Below are 19,337 nucleotides of genomic sequence, written 5' to 3' on the forward strand. Positions count from 1 at the left end.
ATTAAAAGTATTATTTTTACAGCATATGGAAGAGAAGGTGTGAAAATGAACTTCATAGATCGTATCTTTATTGGTGAATTAACTAGCACGGTCATGTGTGAAGAATGTTCAAATGTAGGTACTTTGGAATTCTCTTCAACACGGACTAGATTATAGTCACATTGTTTTATTGTTTTCTTTCACATGTAATCATCAGCAGTCATTTTTATTTGTGACAGATGACTACATAGTAGTTTTTGAAAGTCTTTAAAAAATATATCCTTCACTGCTAGAAAATAAACATAATGTATAATTTTTTTTAAGTAAATGTTATCTAAATTTTCCTCTTGACACACCTGTGAAGTTCATTTAGCCTGTTTTAGTATGGTCCTATGTGCTAGCTAGTCATTTGGGTTGAAAATGAAAGAGAAACTTCTGTGAAGAGAGTAACTACGTTAATATCATTATGCATTGCCCTAAATTGTAATCCCAATAGAAATAATTCAATGTAGTGACATAATTTAGACTGATCTTCTTTAAAAGTTTACATTTATATGACTTGTTCAATTTTTTCTTAAAAAGCAGACTTGACTCATCTTTGAATTTAGTGATAATTTCATTTTGAATGCCATCTGTACTGTAACAGCTTCTTAAGGACTGTATAAATTTTTACAGGTTTTTCAATTGCTTGGTAAGGAATATTTCTGGAACTGTATGGCATATAATAGGTTTAAACTTCTGTCAGATTTTAATCATAAAAGAGAGAGTTTTTATATCTGTCTTCCTATCCCAGATTGTAGAGTATCTTCCCTCTCTAATCTTATAAAATCAGGATTATATATTGTATCTCCTTCAAGCCTATCATAGTGAAGCACAGAATGTGTCATCATGATATTATGGTTGACCCTTGAACAGCATGGGTTTGAATGGCATGGGTTTGAACTGCAAAGGGCTCACTTATACACAAAATTTTTCAATAAATACTGGTAAAGTCCTACACAATCTGCATTTGGTTGAATCTGCAGATGCAGAATCCCAGATACAAAGCGCCAACTGTGAAGTTATGCTCTACTTTTTGACTATTCAGTGGGATGGGGGTCAGCATTCTTAACCCCCACATTGTTCAATAGTCAGCTCCACTTAGGTTTCTAATATATTCAATGTAGAAGTTGATTTCTTTTTTCATAAACTATAGAGTATCTTTTAAAATAGAATTATCCTGAAGAATCTTCAAAACATAGTCAAGTTCTCTAGCTTTTCTCATGGCTTTTTCTTAACATTTCATATTTTATTTATGTTATGTCATAACATATATCATATGTTATGGCGCCAATTTCACCAAAAATATACTTATATCCTCAGTTAATCAGTTTTATTATATAAGTTTATTTTAAAAGTTACTTTAAATATTCCACATTAGTCATATTAGCAGTATTATAAAAGTCAACTGTGTTGCATTTACTGAAGCTTTGGATTATCTTATTTTGATTAACTGCATATGTGTTGCCATGGGGTCACAAAGAGTTGGATACAACTGAGCGACTGAACAAATGTATTGCTATACCCAATTAAATTACTATTTCTTCCAGGAATGCTTTTTAACTTAAGATTTTAAGTTTTCCTGGGAAGATTTCTTTAAGAGTTTACAAAACTACATTGTTTACATTAGAATTCTAACTGAAGTTTTCAATGTGTTTTCTTTTTAAGATCTCCACCGTGAAAGATCCTTTTATTGATATTTCACTTCCTATAATAGAAGAAAGGGTAAGGAGAAAAACCTTAAGTCTTTTTGTGAAGGACATTTATAAATTCATAATGTAGGCATTTTTGAGTATATTATCAAGTATCTGAGAGTCATTAGTCTTTATATACAGTAATTGAGTTTGTGCAGTGTATTTGATATTGGAGTTTGTATATGTATGAGTGAAGGATGACATAGTTCCTAATCTCAAGGAATTTAAACCCTTATGCTTTATATTTTGAGAATTAACATTTAGGAAATTATATTTCAAGTGTTACAAATATTAAAAAGTATATGATATCCAGAATTTATTTCCTAAAGAAATTTTGTATTATGTACATGCTATCTATATAGGTTTCAAAACCTGTACTTTTGGGAAGAATAAGTAAATATGGAAGTTTACAAGAGACAGATAATGGTCAATACAGTGGCACTCTTACTGTAGAAAATACTCATCAACCCAGAGCCATCAGGAAGCATTCTTCATCTAAAGATATGGTAAGATTATATGCATTTGTGAAACAAATGCTTTTTGAAACATTTTAGTAAGAAAAATTTTTTAAAGTATACAAAAATAGAGAAAAAGGTATAATAACCCCCCCATGTGCCCATTTCTCAGTGTCATAGTTGTCATCTCACAGCTAGTCATGTTTTATCTGTCTGTCTCACATTTTCCTCCTCCTCATCCTAGGTTATTTTGAAATAAATTCCAACATATATCTAAATGTGTGTCTCCAAAAGATGCTTTTTAAAGACATAACCATTGTATCATTATTGTACCTAAAAATATTTAAAACTTATTGGACAAACATCTAGTCATAATTTTAATTTCTGTAATTGAGTCATAAAATATTTGTTTTTGCTTTTTCAAGCATATTTGAATTTAGGATCTTAAAAAGATCTATAGATTCCCACGTCTCATAAATGTCTTTTAATCCACAGATTCCACCTTTTTTTTCTTTGCAATTTATTTGTTGAAGACACGAGATCATTTTTTTCCAGCAGTCTCACCTTCCCACATCAATAGTAATGCATTTTGTATATTGTGGTAGTTCGTTTTGCATGCAGTAATTCATCTAGATGTTCTTAAGAGACACCTCTGTTCCCTTTGTTTCCTCTCTAAGGCAGTTAGAACTAAAGGCCTAAATAGCTTTAAGTTTGATTATTTAATTTTTTGCAAGAAAACTTTTTCAAGTGATGGTATGTATTTCCCTCAGGAGGTGCATATTACATTTGATATTTCTTTTCCTGTAATGTTATCAGTAATTGATGACCATTGTCTGATCCACTGTTTCACCAGGGACTCACTAGGGAGGGTGACCATGGTGATTGATGAATAAAGCCGTATAAATTTAAAGACATCCATTTGAATTTGCACCTTGTTAAAAAAAAAAAAACGCTTTTTTACATGATATGATTTATACTAGCTTGGCAAATTGATGTATTACCAGATTTAACTTACTCTGTTCAAAAGTCCTTTAAGGGGCAAAAGTACAGAGATTGTGCAGAGGTTTACACTTGAAAAGCTTCCAGCATAGCACTGTTCCACAAAAGTCCTGTTCCCCACCCATAAATAGGTAACCATTAAGTTGGTTCCTTGTGTAAAAGTTTATTTTTAAATTAGAGCTTTTTGTTAGCATACTGTTCATTGTAGTTTGGTTAGATTTAGGAAATGGATTTCAGAGGTACTAGAAATAGTATTTAAATAATTGTGAAATGTTTAAATAAGACTTATTAGCATTTATTTTCAGTAAGGTCACAAGATTCTTTTCTCTGAAAACACTATCAACTTACAGAATCAGCTAATTCATGGCAGAAAATGTACAAGAAAATCTGGAGAAGATAAAGCTGCTGTCATATACCAGAAAAATGAAAGCCTTGAGGTGAATAGAGACTCTTCATTCTTTGCAAGCGTCATGAACACCGAGTTGACTCTGACTGAAAGCCCTACCGATGGCAGTGAGAAAGAAGACAGCCTTTCTGAAAGTAGCGTTGATGCTGACAGCGAGGCTTCGGAGTCTGAGAGTGCTCCGAAACAGACTTTGTTGTTGAGATCCAGAAGCGGATACTACACGCACACAAATGGACACCCTCACTACCCGTCCAAGAGTGAACCACTCACTAGGGAGGGCGACCATGGTGATGAGGGAGTGGCCGAAGCTATTTCTGAACTTCATTTGAGCAGCACTATAATTCGAGCTAGGGATTTTGACAGAGAAAATCAGCCACTAAGTGTTTCAAATAATTTGTGTTTTTCAGAGGACAAGCATATGGTGTCTCAGAGCCCCCAAAATGCTTTTCAGACCCTTTCTCAGAGCTATATAACCACTTCTAAAGAATGTTCAGTTCAGTCTTGTCTCTATCAGTTTACATCTATGGAATTGCTAATGGGGAATAACAAGCTTCTGTGTGAGAACTGTACTGAGAAGAAACAGAAGTACCGAAAGGAAACCACTTCTGCAGGTAAATAGTTAGCTTAACTTTTTTTTTTTAAGTATTCATGGATTATCTGATAATCAGTAGCTAGTGGCTTATAGATCCTACATGGAGGAACCTAAGGACCTGTCACCATACGTTGGCTGCTTGAAGTCAGGGGTTGTCTTACTCATATTTGTACCTTAGCATTGAAGACACTGACTGGGCAAGAGAAATTTTCAATAGAATTTTGTCCAAATATTGAAGAACAGGAAGTATCCATCTCTGCCTTGAAAATGCAAATTCACATAATCTTATTTCAGGGAACTAGCTATCTCACTAGACGGACCTTTGTTGGCAAAGTAATGTCTCTGCTTTTGAATATGCTGTCTAGGTTGGTCATAACTTTCCTTCCAAGGAGTAAGCGTCTTTTAATTTCATGGCTGCAGTCACCATCTGCAGTGATTTTGGAGGCCCCAAAAATAAAGTCTGACACTGTTTCTACTGTTTCCCCATTTATTTCCCATGAAGTGATGGGACCAGATGCCATGATCTTCGTTTTCTGAATGTTGAGTTTAAGCCAACTTTTTCACTCTCCTCTTTCACTTTCATCAAGAGGCTCTTCACTTTCTGCCATAAGGGTGATGTCATCTGCATATCTGAGGTTATTGATATTTCTCCTAGCAATCTTGATTCCAGCTTGTGCTTCTTCCAGCCCAGAGTTTCTCATGATGTATTCTGATTTAAGTTAAATAAGCAGGGTGACAATATACAGCCTTGATGTACTCCTTTTCCTATTTGGAACCAGTCTGTTGTTCCATGTCCACTTCTAACTGTTGTTTCCTGACCTGCATATAGGTTTCTCAAGAGGCAGTTCAGGTGGTCTGGTATTCCCATCTCTTTCAGAATTTTCCACAGTTGATTGTGATCCACACAGTCAAAGGCTTTGGCATAGTCAATAAAGCAGAAATAGATGTTTTTCTGGAACTCTCTTGCCTTTTCCATGATCCAGTGGATGTTGGCAATTTGATCTCTGGTTCCTCTGCCTTTTCTAAAACCAGCTTGAACATCTGGAAGTTCACGGTTCACGTATTGCTGAAGCCTGGCTTGGAGAATTTTGAGCGTTACTTTACTAGCGTGTGAGATGAGTGCAATTGTGCGATAGTTTGAGCATTCTTTGGCATTGCCTTTCTTTGGAATTGGAAAGAAAACTGACCTTTTCCAGTCCTGTGGCCACTGCTGAGTTTTCCAAATTTGCTGGCATATTGAGTGCAGCACTTTCACAGCATCATCTTTCAGGCTTTGAAATAGCTCCACTGGAATTGCATCACCTCCACTAGCTTTGTTCGTAGTGATGCTTTCTAAGGCCCACTTGACTTCACATTCCAGGATGTCTGGCTGTAGATGAGTGATCACACAGTCATGATTATCTTGGTCATGAAGATCTTTTGGGTACAGTTCTTCTGTGTATTCTTGCCACCTTTTCTTAATATCTTCTGTTTCTGTTAGGTCCATACCATTTCTGTCCTTTATTGAGCCCATCTTTGCATGAAACGTTCCCTTGGTATCTCTAATTTTCTTGAAGAGATCTCTAGTCTTTCCTATCTATGGTTTTTCCAGTAGTCATGTATGGATGTGAGAGTTGGACTGTGAAGAAAGCTGAGCGCCGAAGAATTGATGCTTTTGAACTGTGGTGTTGGAGAAGACTCTTGAGAGTCCTTTGGACTGCAAGGAGATCCAACCAGTCCATTCTGAAGGAGATCAGCCCTGGGTGTTCTTTGGAAGGAATGATGCTAAAACTGAAACTCCAATACTTTGGCTATCTCATGAGAAGAGTTGACTCATTGGAAAAGACTCTGATGCTGGGAGGGATTGGGGGCAGGAGGAGAAGGGGACGACTGAGGATGAGATGGCTGGATGGCATCACCAACTCAAGGGACATGAGTTTGAGTGAACTCTAGGAGTTGGTGATGGACAGGGAGGCCTGGCATGCTGCAATTCATGGGGTCGCAAAGAGTCGGACGTGACTGAGCTACTGAACTGAACTGAGCTATCTGAAGCCTTTTGAGAAATAATTTCTGTAAAACTTAATTGCAACACCAGTGAGATTAATGTCCTTCACAAAAGTCATATCATGAGATATAAATTTGAAGATTTTAAGTAATAGTATATTATAAAGCTAGCTATATACTAACTATGTTTTGTTGACAAGAGAAAAGTAGAAAAGGTTGATTTGTCAAGTAGGAAGTTTTTGGTGTACCTCTAGCCTTGATTAAATGAAGAAAAAATTCTGATTCTTAATGACTGTTTTAAAATGTAGGTTTTATTATTCAGATATAATGAGCCTAACAGATGAGATGATTGCCACTGAAAAGGTAGTTTATTACTTAAGTGTAGTTCCCAAGAGAAGGGGACACACTAAGACATGCCACCCAGGGTAACAAGGGGAATCACCAGGGTTGGTCAGGAGACAGAGGGAGCAAGGGGGAAAGTGCAGTCAAGTGCCTTTATTGTGGTTGCCGAGGGAAGGAATGAATGGAGCAGGGCAAAAAGGTTTAGAAGTGAATAATCTGAGGTATAGGGACTGTCTCTAGTGGTCTGGTACCTGGCTCTGGTGTGAGTAGGGCAGGTTAATAGTGACCTAGAGTATCAGAGCCCAGTATAGGAGGTAGTTGGGTAAGGGCTTTGGAAATACATATGAAAGGCACACTTGATTTGTTTACTGTCTAAGAATTAGGCTCTGGAAAAGGCACTTTGCAGTGTCAGCAAGGCCCCAGATGTCAAAGCATCAGAATGAAAATATGGTTAATACATTAAAATTAATGTCTAGATGGGAGAGGAAGAAATGCCAGCTTATACTAATCCAAGTTAAATATGCAATTGGCCTTTGAAATCCTATCACAAGTCTTTCCTAACAACGTCTTATTTTTTTATTAATTTATTTTTAATCGGAAGATAATTGCTTTGTAATGTTGTGTTGGTTTCTGCCATACATCAACATGAATCATAGATATACATATGTCCCTTCCCTCTTAAACCTCCCTCCCACCCCGCCCCACCCCTCTACATTGTCACAGAACCCCAGGTTGAGTTCCCTGCATCGTAGAGCAGATTCCCACTAGCTATCTATTTTACATATGTAACAACCTTTTATGGAAATGACCCATTGTTCCCATGATACATGATCTTCTTTCACTGCAATGAGTTATGACCCAGTTTTTTCAACTACAAGTATACTGGAAGGCATTGACATAAGTCACTTCTGGTCTATCAGCTTTCCAGCTTCCAGAGTTGTGTTGCAAGTGTCACCTCCCCTGTTCTTTGTCCTTATAAGTGTGTGGCTTAAAAATAAAATCCCTTTCATATCATTGGAGTTTTAGGGTTGAGTTGAGTCTCCCAGTAATCAGAAGTCTTAATTTCTTTTCTAACATTTTAAAAAATGTGGTATACTGCTTCTGTTTAAATGTTTACTATACTTTATGGGCAATAATGTATAAGACGTAATTTATAAATAAATTTATTATATTGTATCTTATGCAGAAAAGAAAGCAGAGGGGGTTTATACTAATGCCAGGAAGCAACTGCTCATTTCTGCTGTTCCAGCTATCCTGATTCTCCATCTCAAAAGATTTCATCAGGTAAATTCTCTTTAGTAGTACTATACATATTTTCATCGTATGTTTTGCAGAGCCCTTAGTCTTGTAAGGCTTCCCAGGTGGTGCAGTTGTAAGATATCCACCTGCTAATGCAGGAGATGCAGGAGACACGGGTTTGATCCCTGGGTCACAAAGATCCCCGGAGGAGGAAATGGCAGCCCCCTCCAGTATTCTTGCCTAGAAAATTCCATAGACAGAGGAGTCTGGCAGGTTACAGTTCATGGGTTGCAAAGAGCTGGACACAACTGAGCAACTGAGCATACACACACAAGTCTTGTACTGTCAAGGATTAGACAGTAATTTATTGAATTTAAAATTTTTCTTGTGAAATTTACTGCTCTTTCAGCCATGATAGCTTATAAGACTTTTCTAAATAAGATTGTCTAATTCACAATATATGAAGATTTAGCTGGTATGGTAGGAACCTCAGTGGTGTGTGTCTGTGAGAGAGAGAGAGTATGTGTGTAGGTTTGTGTCAGTAGAAAATAGAATTTTTAAGGAACCCTTAGAAGTAGGGAAATAACAAGGTACACATAGCTTTCTGAGGTTTTATCCCAGTGGAGAAGAGTGCTTGGGCTGAGTGTGGCTGGCTGGAACTAATTGCAAAAAGGGCTACAAGGCAGGCCTCACTTTTCTAGGATTCTAGTGGGAGAGAACCTATTTTTAAAAGTTTTTCTCCAGTTGGTTATACTTTAATGTCTTCTCTCTCTCTCTCTCTTTTTTTTTTTTTGTATTTGATAAAATGATTTTGAAGTTTCTCCAGAAGAAACTTTAGTAATTAAATACTGTGGTCAGAATTGTCAGTGAATTTGAGTACAATTTAAAGTCTGTTGTTATGATATAGGATGAATCTCAAACCAGTTGGGAAGAAGGTTAGATTATTCTCTAAAGGACTTAAGAAAGGTGTTTGAAATAAAAATTTAGAGCTTCCTTCTAGACCAAATATGTTGATATCAGTACTGTTTTCAGACAGATTTTTTTAATTGTATGAAACATTATTGAAAGACTAGAAGAAAACTTCAGGAAAATTACTAACCTGATCCTTGTGTGAACAATTTTCTAAATATAAAACCATTGAAAGAAATCTGAAGAGATGGAAAGCTTTGATGATATATCTGCAACATATCAGGTGGGCCACAGATGGACTAGAAGAGATTTTTCTCTGTATCTGCATCCCTACCCACGGAAATTAGATGAAGTTCTTGATTTCCTATAGCCAACATTACAGAAACTCTGTGGAAATGGCCATGGAAAGCGGAAGCAGATGTATTGTGTCTCATTACAGTACATCAGAATGCTAAATGGAAGGTGTATATCTGCAAGGACTTGGTGTGAATTTGCTAGGGTCATGCCAGATTTGAGAATGATATACCACGGTTATTTTATATTTGGTACTTACATCCCTTTTAGGAACAACCTACAGAAGGAGTTCATGCCCTTACAGGGAAATTTTTCTAGATGTCTAGGTACGTCAAGCCTGTATGTTGTCACCTTGCTCGTTTAACTTCTATGCAGAGTACATCATGAGAAACGCTAGGCTGGAAGAAGCACAGCTGGAATCAAGATTGCTGGGAGAAATATCAATAACCTCAGATATGCAGATGACACCACCCTTAAGGTAGAAAGTGAAGAGGAACTCAAAAGCCTCTTGATGAAAGTGAAAGTGGAGAGTGAAAAAGTTGGCTTAAAGCTCAACATTCAGAAAACGAAGATCATGGCATCTGGTCCCATCACTTCATGGCAAATAGATGGGGAAACGGTGGAAACGGTGTCAGACTTTATTTTTTTAGGCTCCAAAATCATTGCAGATGGTGACTGCAGCCATGAAATTAAAAGACACTTACTCCTTGGAAGAAAAGTTATGACCAAGCTAGATAGCATATTGGAAAGCAGAGACATTACTTTGCTGACTAAGGGCCGTCTAGTCAAGGCTATGGTTTTTCCAGTGGTCAAGTATGGATGTGAGAGTTGGACTGTGAAGAAAGCTGAGCGCCGAAGAACTGATGCTTTTGAACTGTGGTGTTGGTGAAGACTCTTGAGAGTCCCTTGGACTGCAAGGAGATCCAACCAGTCCATTCTGAAGGAGATCAGCCCTGGGATTTCTTTGGAAGGAATGATGCTAAAGCTGAAACTCCAGTCAGTACTTTGGCCACCTCATGTGAAGAGTTGACTCATAGGAAAAGACTCTGATGCTAGGAGGGATTGGGGGTAGGAGAGAAGGGGACAGCAGAGGATGAGATGGCTGGATGGCATCACTGCTTTGATGGACGTGAGTCTGAGTAAACTCTGGGAGTTGGTGATGATTAGAGAGGCCTGGGTGTGCTGCAATTCATGGGGTCACAAAGAGTTAGACATGACTGAGCGACTGAACTGAACTGAGGTCCCTTCTTGATCTCAGGCTAGATGTAATGTCTGCAAAGCCACATTCTCATTCCCTGAAACTGTGAAATAGAGGGATCAGAATCTCTAAGCAGTGTCTCTGCTTCTAGCTTTCTTGTGTCTCTGAAAACCTATTTCCCCATACTAATTTTAGAGTTCTATTAGAAACATCCATAGAACCTGAGAGAGCTCAACAAGAGGGAGCTCCTTTGTCATAAATATAGCAAGTGACTAATATTGAAAATAAATAAAGAGCCCTTAAAGACTGGATGGACATGAGTTTGAGTGAATTCTGGGAGTTGGTGATGGACAGGGAGGCCTGGCGTGCTGCGATTCATGGGGTCACAAAGGATCGGACACGACTGAGCGACTGAACTGAACTGAAAGATCAATAAGAAAAAGATCAAGACTCAAATAGTAAAATGGTAAAGAACATGAATTGACAGTTCATAGAAGTAAAAAATTCCAAGAAAAAGTGAAAGGAAGTTCCATTCTTTCTAGCAAAACAAATGCAAAATACAATGACAGTGAGATTCCTCTTTTAGCCTGCCCAAAATTGTAAAGATTATAACAGTGTTGACAGAAGTCTCTTCTCTTAAGGGGTAATTTTTCAACAGCAAAGTACTGTTTGGGGAGGACACATAAGCCTGACATGATCTCAGACATTGCAGGTATCAGCTGCTTTATAGATGTTACCTGATAAGAAAAAAAGGAGGCAAACAAATTGAATACAGATTAAGTTTTCCTGATATGACTTCATAATTTCATTTCTGATATCAGGTTAAGACTCCTAAAGATTACTTGAAAATGCAAATCACTGGCAATATTTTGGTCAAAAAATAAGTTTTTCTTTTTCATTAAAGAAAAGAAATAGGCAACAATCTATAGTAAGTGTTATGTGATTAATGCAAATAAAAAGACTAGTCATTGAAGTAAGTCATGAAAGCTTTTCATGAAAGGTTGCGTCTGTATTAATTTTGTCTACCCAAACGGGATTCAAGTATCTTCTTATTCTAAAAAGAGTCCATTTTTATTTTTGAGTTTCCTATCCAATATATTTGATGGTCTGTCAGTAAATTTTTATTATTACTTAATGCAAATATACATTTTTCAAGGCCTGCCTTTGGATACTAAAAATAGAGAAGGAAGTAGAGTTTCTTAATCAACATGAAGATTCATTTTGACTTATATAATATGTAATATTTACTTTTATTGATAAAATGATTTGGGTGTTCAGGCTTTTTTCTTTTTAATGAATGAATATCACTGAATTTTAGAACTGAACATGACCTAATCTATCCCATTTATACCCATTTTCTGCCTTGATCTAGATAAGGTTGTCTAGAGTCAAGTTAACTGTTAACCAGTCATTGAGTCAGGCCTGTAACACCAGACTCCTGACCCTTCAATTGAGTACATTTTTAGGTAGCATATGTGTCAGTAGCTTAGCTTCAGTCACATTGAGTTTATTTTTCAGTGTTGAAATGCACAGTGAAAGTAATTATTTTCATATTGTCTGTGGTAAAAATACCCATGTAAATGAACTATCTTTTGCAATAAGTTTATGAAACCTAATTGAGAACTTAGTCATATATCAGTTTTGGATTGTTGATGTTTTAATAGCTATGAAGAAACTAACTTTTTGGATTTCCCTTTTGGTTTTAATTAAAATTAACAAACCCAATGATCTATAAATTAAGTTTGTTACAATTTTTTTTTTTTTTTGAGGCTGGTTTGAGTCTTCGCAAAGTAAACAGACATGTAGATTTTCCACTTATGCTTGACTTAGCACCATTCTGTTCTGCTACTTGTAAGGTATAGTATATTATTAATATATTTAATTGTCTTGCAAATAATATGCTTTAGAATATCCTGTGTATTGTTTATTAGACCATGTCTTTCTCCCTATCTCCTACCCTCTGTCTCTCTTGTCCCCTTCCTCCCTTTCTTCTTCCATCCAACATTTAACACACTGAATATGACTTTTGTCTTTTGGGAGACAGAATAAGTTGAAAAGATGCATAAAGCATAAGTGAGGCATGATTTTACTGATCAAAGCTGCTTGTAAATGCTGCTAGAGTCAGATAGTTGCTGAGAGAAATAAGCAGACTTTGTGCCCTCTCCTGTTCCTTGTGAATGATGTGCTTAATTGGTAGTAGTTTTAGCATTTGAAGAGTTTTCTTCTCTTTTGTAAACCGGTGTACTAGTGCATTGTCTTTCATGCCATTTCATTTACGTAACTGAGACTAGTGTACTTGCCAACTGAGTACAAATTTAAAATTACTAATACTTTAATAATCAGACATAGAAAACAAGCTGGTTTATAATTGCTTGTGCTTATATGTGAGAACTAACTGTAAGTGAAATTGATGACTTTACTTTCCATGTGGAAACCACACAGTTCTGGGGTAACTCACATATTGCCCTGTTCGCCATTTCTAGTTAACAGTCTGGGTTTAGTGGTACATAAACTTATTGAACTTAATAATTTCAATACATTGATCAGTCAAGACAAAAATATCTTAAATGCAGTTTTTCAGTGAATCCAGTTCGTCTACTGTGGAATACCAGCACTTTTCTGCCAGATGTTTATATTCAGTCTCCATAGAATTTGATATATTCATAGAACTTGATAATCTGGCAAACAAAATGTCTAGCAAGCTGTGTATTAAATTTACAAAAACATATTTTTTAAAAGTACCTATTATGGAGAATTTCCAACAAACACCAAAGAGTACAGTACAAATGAACCTCTCGCCCCCAGATCCTACCTATATGGCCAGTCCCACCCCATCCACATACTCATCTACCTCTTCCTTTTATATTAATTTTTTTCTTACATTATTTTGAAGCAAGTATCGGGTATCCTTTCATTCATAAATCTTTTCTTCTATGTTTCTCTAAAAGATAAGAATTACCCCCTCCCCTCCCTTTTAAACATAACCACAATACACTTTCACACCAAAAGAATTAGCATTACTATTTATATCTTCTGAGCTTCCCTAGTGGCTCAGATGGTAGAGTCTGCCTGCAGTGTGGGAGACCTGGGTTCAATCCCTGGGTCAGGAAGATCCCCTGGAAAACGAAATGGCAATCCACTCCAGTATCCTTGCCTGGAAAATCCCATGGACAGAGGAGCCTGGCAGGCTACAGTCCATGGGGTCACAAAGAATCAGACATGACTGAGGGACTTCACTTCCACTTTCTATCTTCTAGCATACGTATTTCCAATTGTCTAATAAATTCTTTAAATGAATTAATATCCAAGTAAGGACTACATGTCATGATTGAAAAATCTCTCTCTTAATACAGTTTCCCTCTCCCATCTCTGCTTCTTACAATTTATTTGTTGAAGAAACTGGATCATCTTTCTGGTAGTTTCATAGAGTTTAGATTTTGATGATTATTCCTTTATCCTCTTGATTTCCTACAAATAGGTAGTTGGATCAAGAGAAGCTTGAATAGATCCTCACCCCACCCCTCAACTTCCACCCCAACCCCTGATAAGGCTGTTTCATAGGGAGTTTCTGTTCTTTCATCAGGTGGCACATAATGCCAGTTACTTTTCTGTGGTGTTAGCAACCAGTGTTGCCCAATGAGTTCATTAACAGTTACAGAATGGTGGTATCCTGTTACTCTTTCTTCATTTATTTACTGGAATACTTCTATATAAAAGAAATTCCTTTCATCTCTTTAATTATTTTACATTATAGTTCTTTTAGAAAAGCCAGGATAAATGCTCAATTCTTTCCCCATTCTTTTAAGCCAGTTTCAGAATAATGAATTTACTATCATTCTCAAACTGTGATCAGTAAATCTATCATTATGAATTCATGAATTTTAACACACTAAATTTTATGTTTGAATTTACTGCACTCTTCTTTTAATTCATAGTCTAATACGTCTAGTGGGTCCATTGTTGGCCACTGAGAGCCTCTTCGTGTTGGCTCCTCGGTTCTTTAGACATGACCCCTGTGGTTGCTCACAGAATGATTATGCCACCAACTGGATGTTCACTTGCTTATTTTAAAATTTTCATTTTTAGGTATTATTACTTAAATTTTTTTGTTGTTGTTTAATAATTACATAAAGTATTTATGTAGTTCTAAAGTCAAATGTATAAATCAAGGTAAATTCAAAAAGTGTAAGTTTTCTCCATGTCCGTTCTACCTGTTTCTTTCCTTTCTTTAGAGGTAACCATTTTTTCAAATTATTATTTATTCATCTATAATTTTAAAAAATATAAACAAATAAGTACATATCTATTATATATGTATAATATCTCACCTCTTTAATAATTATAGCTTACGAGATGTATCCTTTCTTTCTACCATATTAACATTGTATCCTGCAGAGTATTTCATAGCAGTGTTTAGAGATAATCTGCACTCCATTTTTCAAACAGCATAATACTCTATTCTATGGATGCATTATAGTTTATTCAAGCTGTCCCCAGTTTATGCACTTTTGAGTCTACAGTTTTTTGGTATTACAAATAATCCTGCAATCACTTGTCTGGTGCATGTGTTTTTACATATGGCTCATGATACCTGTGAGATAGAGTCCTAGAAAAGGGACTGATAAATCCAAGAGTAATGCACGTGTAGCTTAGCTAAATAGCATGAAATTTTTCTGCTTTTGCATTCTCACATGTGAGCACTCTTTTTCCCGACAGCCCAGGCAACAGAAAAGGTCAAGTTTTTGCATTTTGCTAGTCTAGTACAGGTGGGCAAGTACCCCAGTATAGTGTTAATTGCTGTTATTTTAAGTAGGATGTACATTTAATTTAATTTTCCTTTATAATAAGATTTCACTAAATATTACTAATTAATTTGAGTTTTTTTTTCTTTGTCTAAAAGAATGTAAGTGTGGGAGGTAAAGTTCTCTATGGTCTCTATGGCGTAGTGGAACATAGCGGCTCAATGAGAGGAGGTCACTACACTGCTTACGTGAAAGTGAGAACACCCTCCAGGAAATTACTGGAACACATCACTGGAAAGAAAAATGTACCTGGTATGCCACCCTAAGTTTGTTTTATTCTTAAAAACAAATTAATTTATTCTTTTTCTGGAAGAAGTAGGTTTTTTAATGGACACTTCATGTGGATTCACTTTGTTAAGTGAGAAATACCTTAAAGAGTACCTAGATAATCTTAAATATCGTAAAACTGTACCCTTCACATCATGTGAGATGGCATCCAGTTTTTCAAGGTGTTAAGTCATTGTGTTTTGCAGTGGAATAGCATTTTAATAGTATCAGTAGTTTTTGAAGATATACTAGGTCCTCAGAATAGAGCTAGAGTTAAAAATTTGCTTCAGTCATCTATGTATTTCTTTCTTTCTCTTTTAGTGTAAATGCACTTTTCCTTAAATAAGGCTATCTAGTATTTCACTAGATATTTAAATGCTCTTAATATTAATGCTTTGAAAGAGTTCATTTTGGAAGATGTTTAACCCCAAACAGCCTTATGCAATGAAGTCTAACATTAGATACATATAGTTAATGATAACTTTCGTGTAAAGTCAGAACATACTTATTGTAAAATTATACTTCTTTTTGTTTTGTTAGGTTTGAAAGAAGCTGATAGTGAATCAGCAAGCCAGTGGGTCCATGTTAGTGACACTTACGTGCAGGTGGTTCCAGAATCAAGAGCACTTAGTGCACAAGCATACCTTCTTTTTTATGAAAGAATATTATAATTATTTGTTAATTAGTATTGATAATGATTATTTAGGTCACTTTTATTTAAATGCTGCAGTGTTAACCACAATATGCAATGTGCCTTTGTAGTTTTTTCTGTAGGAATAGCATGTTCCTCAAATGTTCCTGAACATTGTTACCATTTTGGTGAATCCTTTTAAAGTAAATTTACTAAATGCATTCAGGGACTTCCCCAGTGGTTCAGTGGTTAAGACTCAGCTTCCACTGCAGGATTGGGTCCCTGGGTAAAGGAACTTAAGCTTCTGCATACCTTGTGGGATGCAGCCAAAAACAAAACAAAGTAAAAACAAAACTAAATGCTTTCAAACTTATATCCTTAAACATAAACACATGTTTTTAAAAACTTATTTGTCCTGGAAAAGAATAACAGAGTTCACAATAGTTAACTCTTTTATAATGTGACTTATTGCAGGCATTCAGAAATGATGCTGGCTAAGTCAAATCATTCTTTAGACAGTGTTTCCCAAATGTGACTCACATACCAGTTTTCTGTTTTCATGTGTGTGTGTGTGTGTGTATATATCTCCTATGCCATTGTTTATTATTCTTAACCTTATTTTTTAGCCTTTTTAAACCATAGTGTTATTTTGATCATATTCCACATTTTATGTGCTAGTTATATTTTTTCTAATAAGTATTAAAATAAATGTATAACTATTAAAGAAAAATTGTTCACTCATGTAGCACTCCACTTAAAATCATCTCAGGGCTATCCAGTGGTATATCACCCGGCTGTGTGGGAAACATTGCTATAACATGTGCTATGCTGTGCTTAGTTACTCAGTCAAGTCCATCTCTTTGTGAACCCCATGAACTGTAGCCTGCCAGGCCCCTCGGTCCATAGGTATTCTCCAGGCAAGAATACTAGAGTGGGTTGTCATGCCCTTCTTCAGAGATCTTCCCAACCCAGGGGTCGAACCCAGGTCTCTCGCATTGCAGGTGGATTTCTTTACTGTCTGAGCCACCAGGGAAGCCCAAGAATACCAGAGTGGGTAGCCTAACCCTTCTCCAGGGGATCTCCCTGACCCAGGAATTGAACCAGGGTCTCCTGCATTGCAAGGGATTCTTTACCAGCTGAGCTATCAGGGAAAGAAGCCCTTTTTGTAACATATACTTACACAATTGGCATAGTGACTTTATCATTTTTTATGTGACTCAATCATATAAAAAAGCACCACGGTTACTTCAGTAATATGGATTTACAAATAACATTGATTAGCTTATTGCTTTGAGGTTTTGAGAACTAGAAAAATACTAAAATATTTTATCAACATACTATATTCAGCCTATTCATGATGGAGTTGAGGATAATTTACAGGTGATTAACCAAGATCAAAATGTATTTATAGATAATTGTTACATGTACAATTGGTAAATAGAAGTTGTTAATTCATATGGAACCATAGGATACTTTTGAAATGTAAATTACCAAATCATATTTGTAAATAGAGAATTATATTCTTATACTTAACAGGAAAATATGCATTTTTCTAGTTCTGTAGAGCAGTAAATATTAATTATGATTTTGGGGTTTTGAGATCACTTTTTGTCTTTAGTAAGCATCATTAGTAAGTTCAACTAGGTTTTGTTTTTATTTTAATGGACCATTAAGTTGGCATTTCTGATTTTCTTTCAAAATAATTAATATCAAAATGATGATATTTCCCCCCACTCCTAGAAAACAAATTATTAAGCTGTCAAAACTTGCCATGAAAATGTTACTATTCCTTACGCTTAAATGTTTAAAAAATGACTACTTTGGTGTTACATTATTAAATCAAAACACATAACTGCATGGTTCAAGCATCCTCATCATTAGTGCTCACAAATGATAGTACAGGCAGGTGCTGAATAAGTGCCTGGTACTAGTTCATTCTCCTGTTGTTAAAGAAGTGGCTATAGATAACGTGTGGAAATATTTAACCAAGATTCTGACCCTTCTTAATATTTGTGTATATAATATTATCAAGGTTATTAGTGCTGCCTTTTGCTACATGGATGAATGGAATTGTGATTAAAGACAGTAATAATATATGAAATTCAGAGCTTTAAAAAGTCATTGCATAAACTCTATTTTTAAGCTGTCAAAATTTCAGTAGTAGTGATTTCCTTGATTTTTAACAGTGAAATGATGGAAAAATATATCTTTATATAAGTTAACCTGTAAACTCAGGTTGTATCCTGTAAAGGTGAACAGTGTTTAAAGGTTTTCTCTTTAACTTTAATCCATTAACATTGAAGAGTTCAGTACCAGAGCAGTGAAATCTTTTGGAAAACTATTAGTTAAATCTCTTTATTCAAGTCAGCCATCTTGGTAATGATAATTACCAAGATGTAATTGTCACTCGTAAGTTGCCTCATTTTTCTCCTAGAAAAAATACCATTAAGAGGCATGCAGATTTCTTTGGATGTCACCTGCTTCTTATTTTGTTGATCGGTAGATGGATAGATGAAAAAGAGAAGGAAAGAAACAGGGAAAGGAAAGAAAAGAAGAAAGAAGGGGAAGAAATGAGCATTCTTTTCTGTTTCCTCTTGGCTTACCCATTACACAGTTAAGTAGAGATGGTGAATAATCCCTGAGGACAAGCATCAAGGAAAGTGCCTAGTTCCTTTTCTCATTGATAGGATGCTAGGACATGAACTAGGGCTATATTTGTTAATTAGGAGATCTATTAAACTTTATTCTGAATACCAGTTAAGAGTGACTTTTCATTAAGTGATACGTTGTAGCTTCAGAATATTAACTGAGTACTCAAGTACTACAGTAGTTTTTATGCTTAACTTTATGTTTATTCATTAAGTATATATTTTATTTAACATCATCCAGGAGTCAGGCACTGGACTGGCACTATTTTAACATCTTTTAAAATGAGGCCTGTGTAAATTTTAGACATTATTCTAGAGGTAAGGAGATACTTTTATTTTCATTTCCATAGTGTTAAATGAGTTAATTCTGATATATATATATTTTTTAATGGCCTGAAGTTTATGAATGCTTTGCTTTTCCAGGTCTGCTAGTAATGGAATAAATTTAATTTTGAGATCTAAGAATTGACTAAAAATAGCTTCTGTAATAGAGAAAGTATGTTAAGTTACACATGGATCTACATTTAAATTTTTGCTTTTATTTTGAATATTTCCAAAGCACATTTGCAGGGGTATTAAATTGTGAAGCTAATTTAGTAACAGTAGCTTCCAGATGACCTCAGGAAATAGTACAAATCAGTGAGAATGTTTACAGATCCTCAAAACAACTACCACAGTGTTTGGCCAGATGAATTTAAGAAGTAAGACGAGAGTTTAGCTTTATTTAGAAACTGGCTTACAGTGTATATATAACCTCGGTTTTCCGTCATTATTCCATATTTAAAATGATACAGTTTTGACTATATATAAATTATGTGAATATTTTTGACATAACCAAAGTATGTTTATATTTAAGATTT

At 35.6% G+C, this 19,337-nt stretch overlaps 1 protein-coding gene across 5 annotated transcripts in view; it reads left to right on the forward strand.

Annotated features, from left to right (window-relative positions):
* The window catches only part of USP45 (ubiquitin specific peptidase 45), a 49,499-nt gene extending 33,630 nt beyond the window's left edge, over positions 1 to 15,869 (forward strand). For 3 of the 5 annotated variants that reach the window (XM_068985322.1, XM_068985323.1, XM_068985324.1), the window contains 7 exons: positions 1,687 to 1,743; positions 2,075 to 2,218; positions 3,517 to 4,183; positions 7,676 to 7,773; positions 11,899 to 11,985; positions 15,030 to 15,183; positions 15,739 to 15,869. In XM_068985322.1, coding sequence (XP_068841423.1) covers positions 1,687 to 1,743; positions 2,075 to 2,218; positions 3,517 to 4,183; positions 7,676 to 7,773; positions 11,899 to 11,985; positions 15,030 to 15,183; positions 15,739 to 15,869 — 1,338 coding nt within the window. Of the gene's footprint in view, positions 1 to 22; positions 115 to 1,686; positions 1,744 to 2,074; positions 2,219 to 3,516; positions 4,184 to 7,675; positions 7,774 to 11,898; positions 11,986 to 15,029; positions 15,184 to 15,738 lie in introns of all 5 variants that reach the window. The other 2 variants (XM_068985319.1, XM_068985321.1) reach the window with 1 other exon arrangement.
* Positions 15,870 to 19,337: the final 3,468 nt, after the last annotated feature.

This window comes from Capricornis sumatraensis, chromosome 13, assembly GCF_032405125.1.
Source record: "Capricornis sumatraensis isolate serow.1 chromosome 13, serow.2, whole genome shotgun sequence".
Lineage (NCBI taxonomy): Eukaryota > Metazoa > Chordata > Mammalia > Artiodactyla > Bovidae > Capricornis > Capricornis sumatraensis.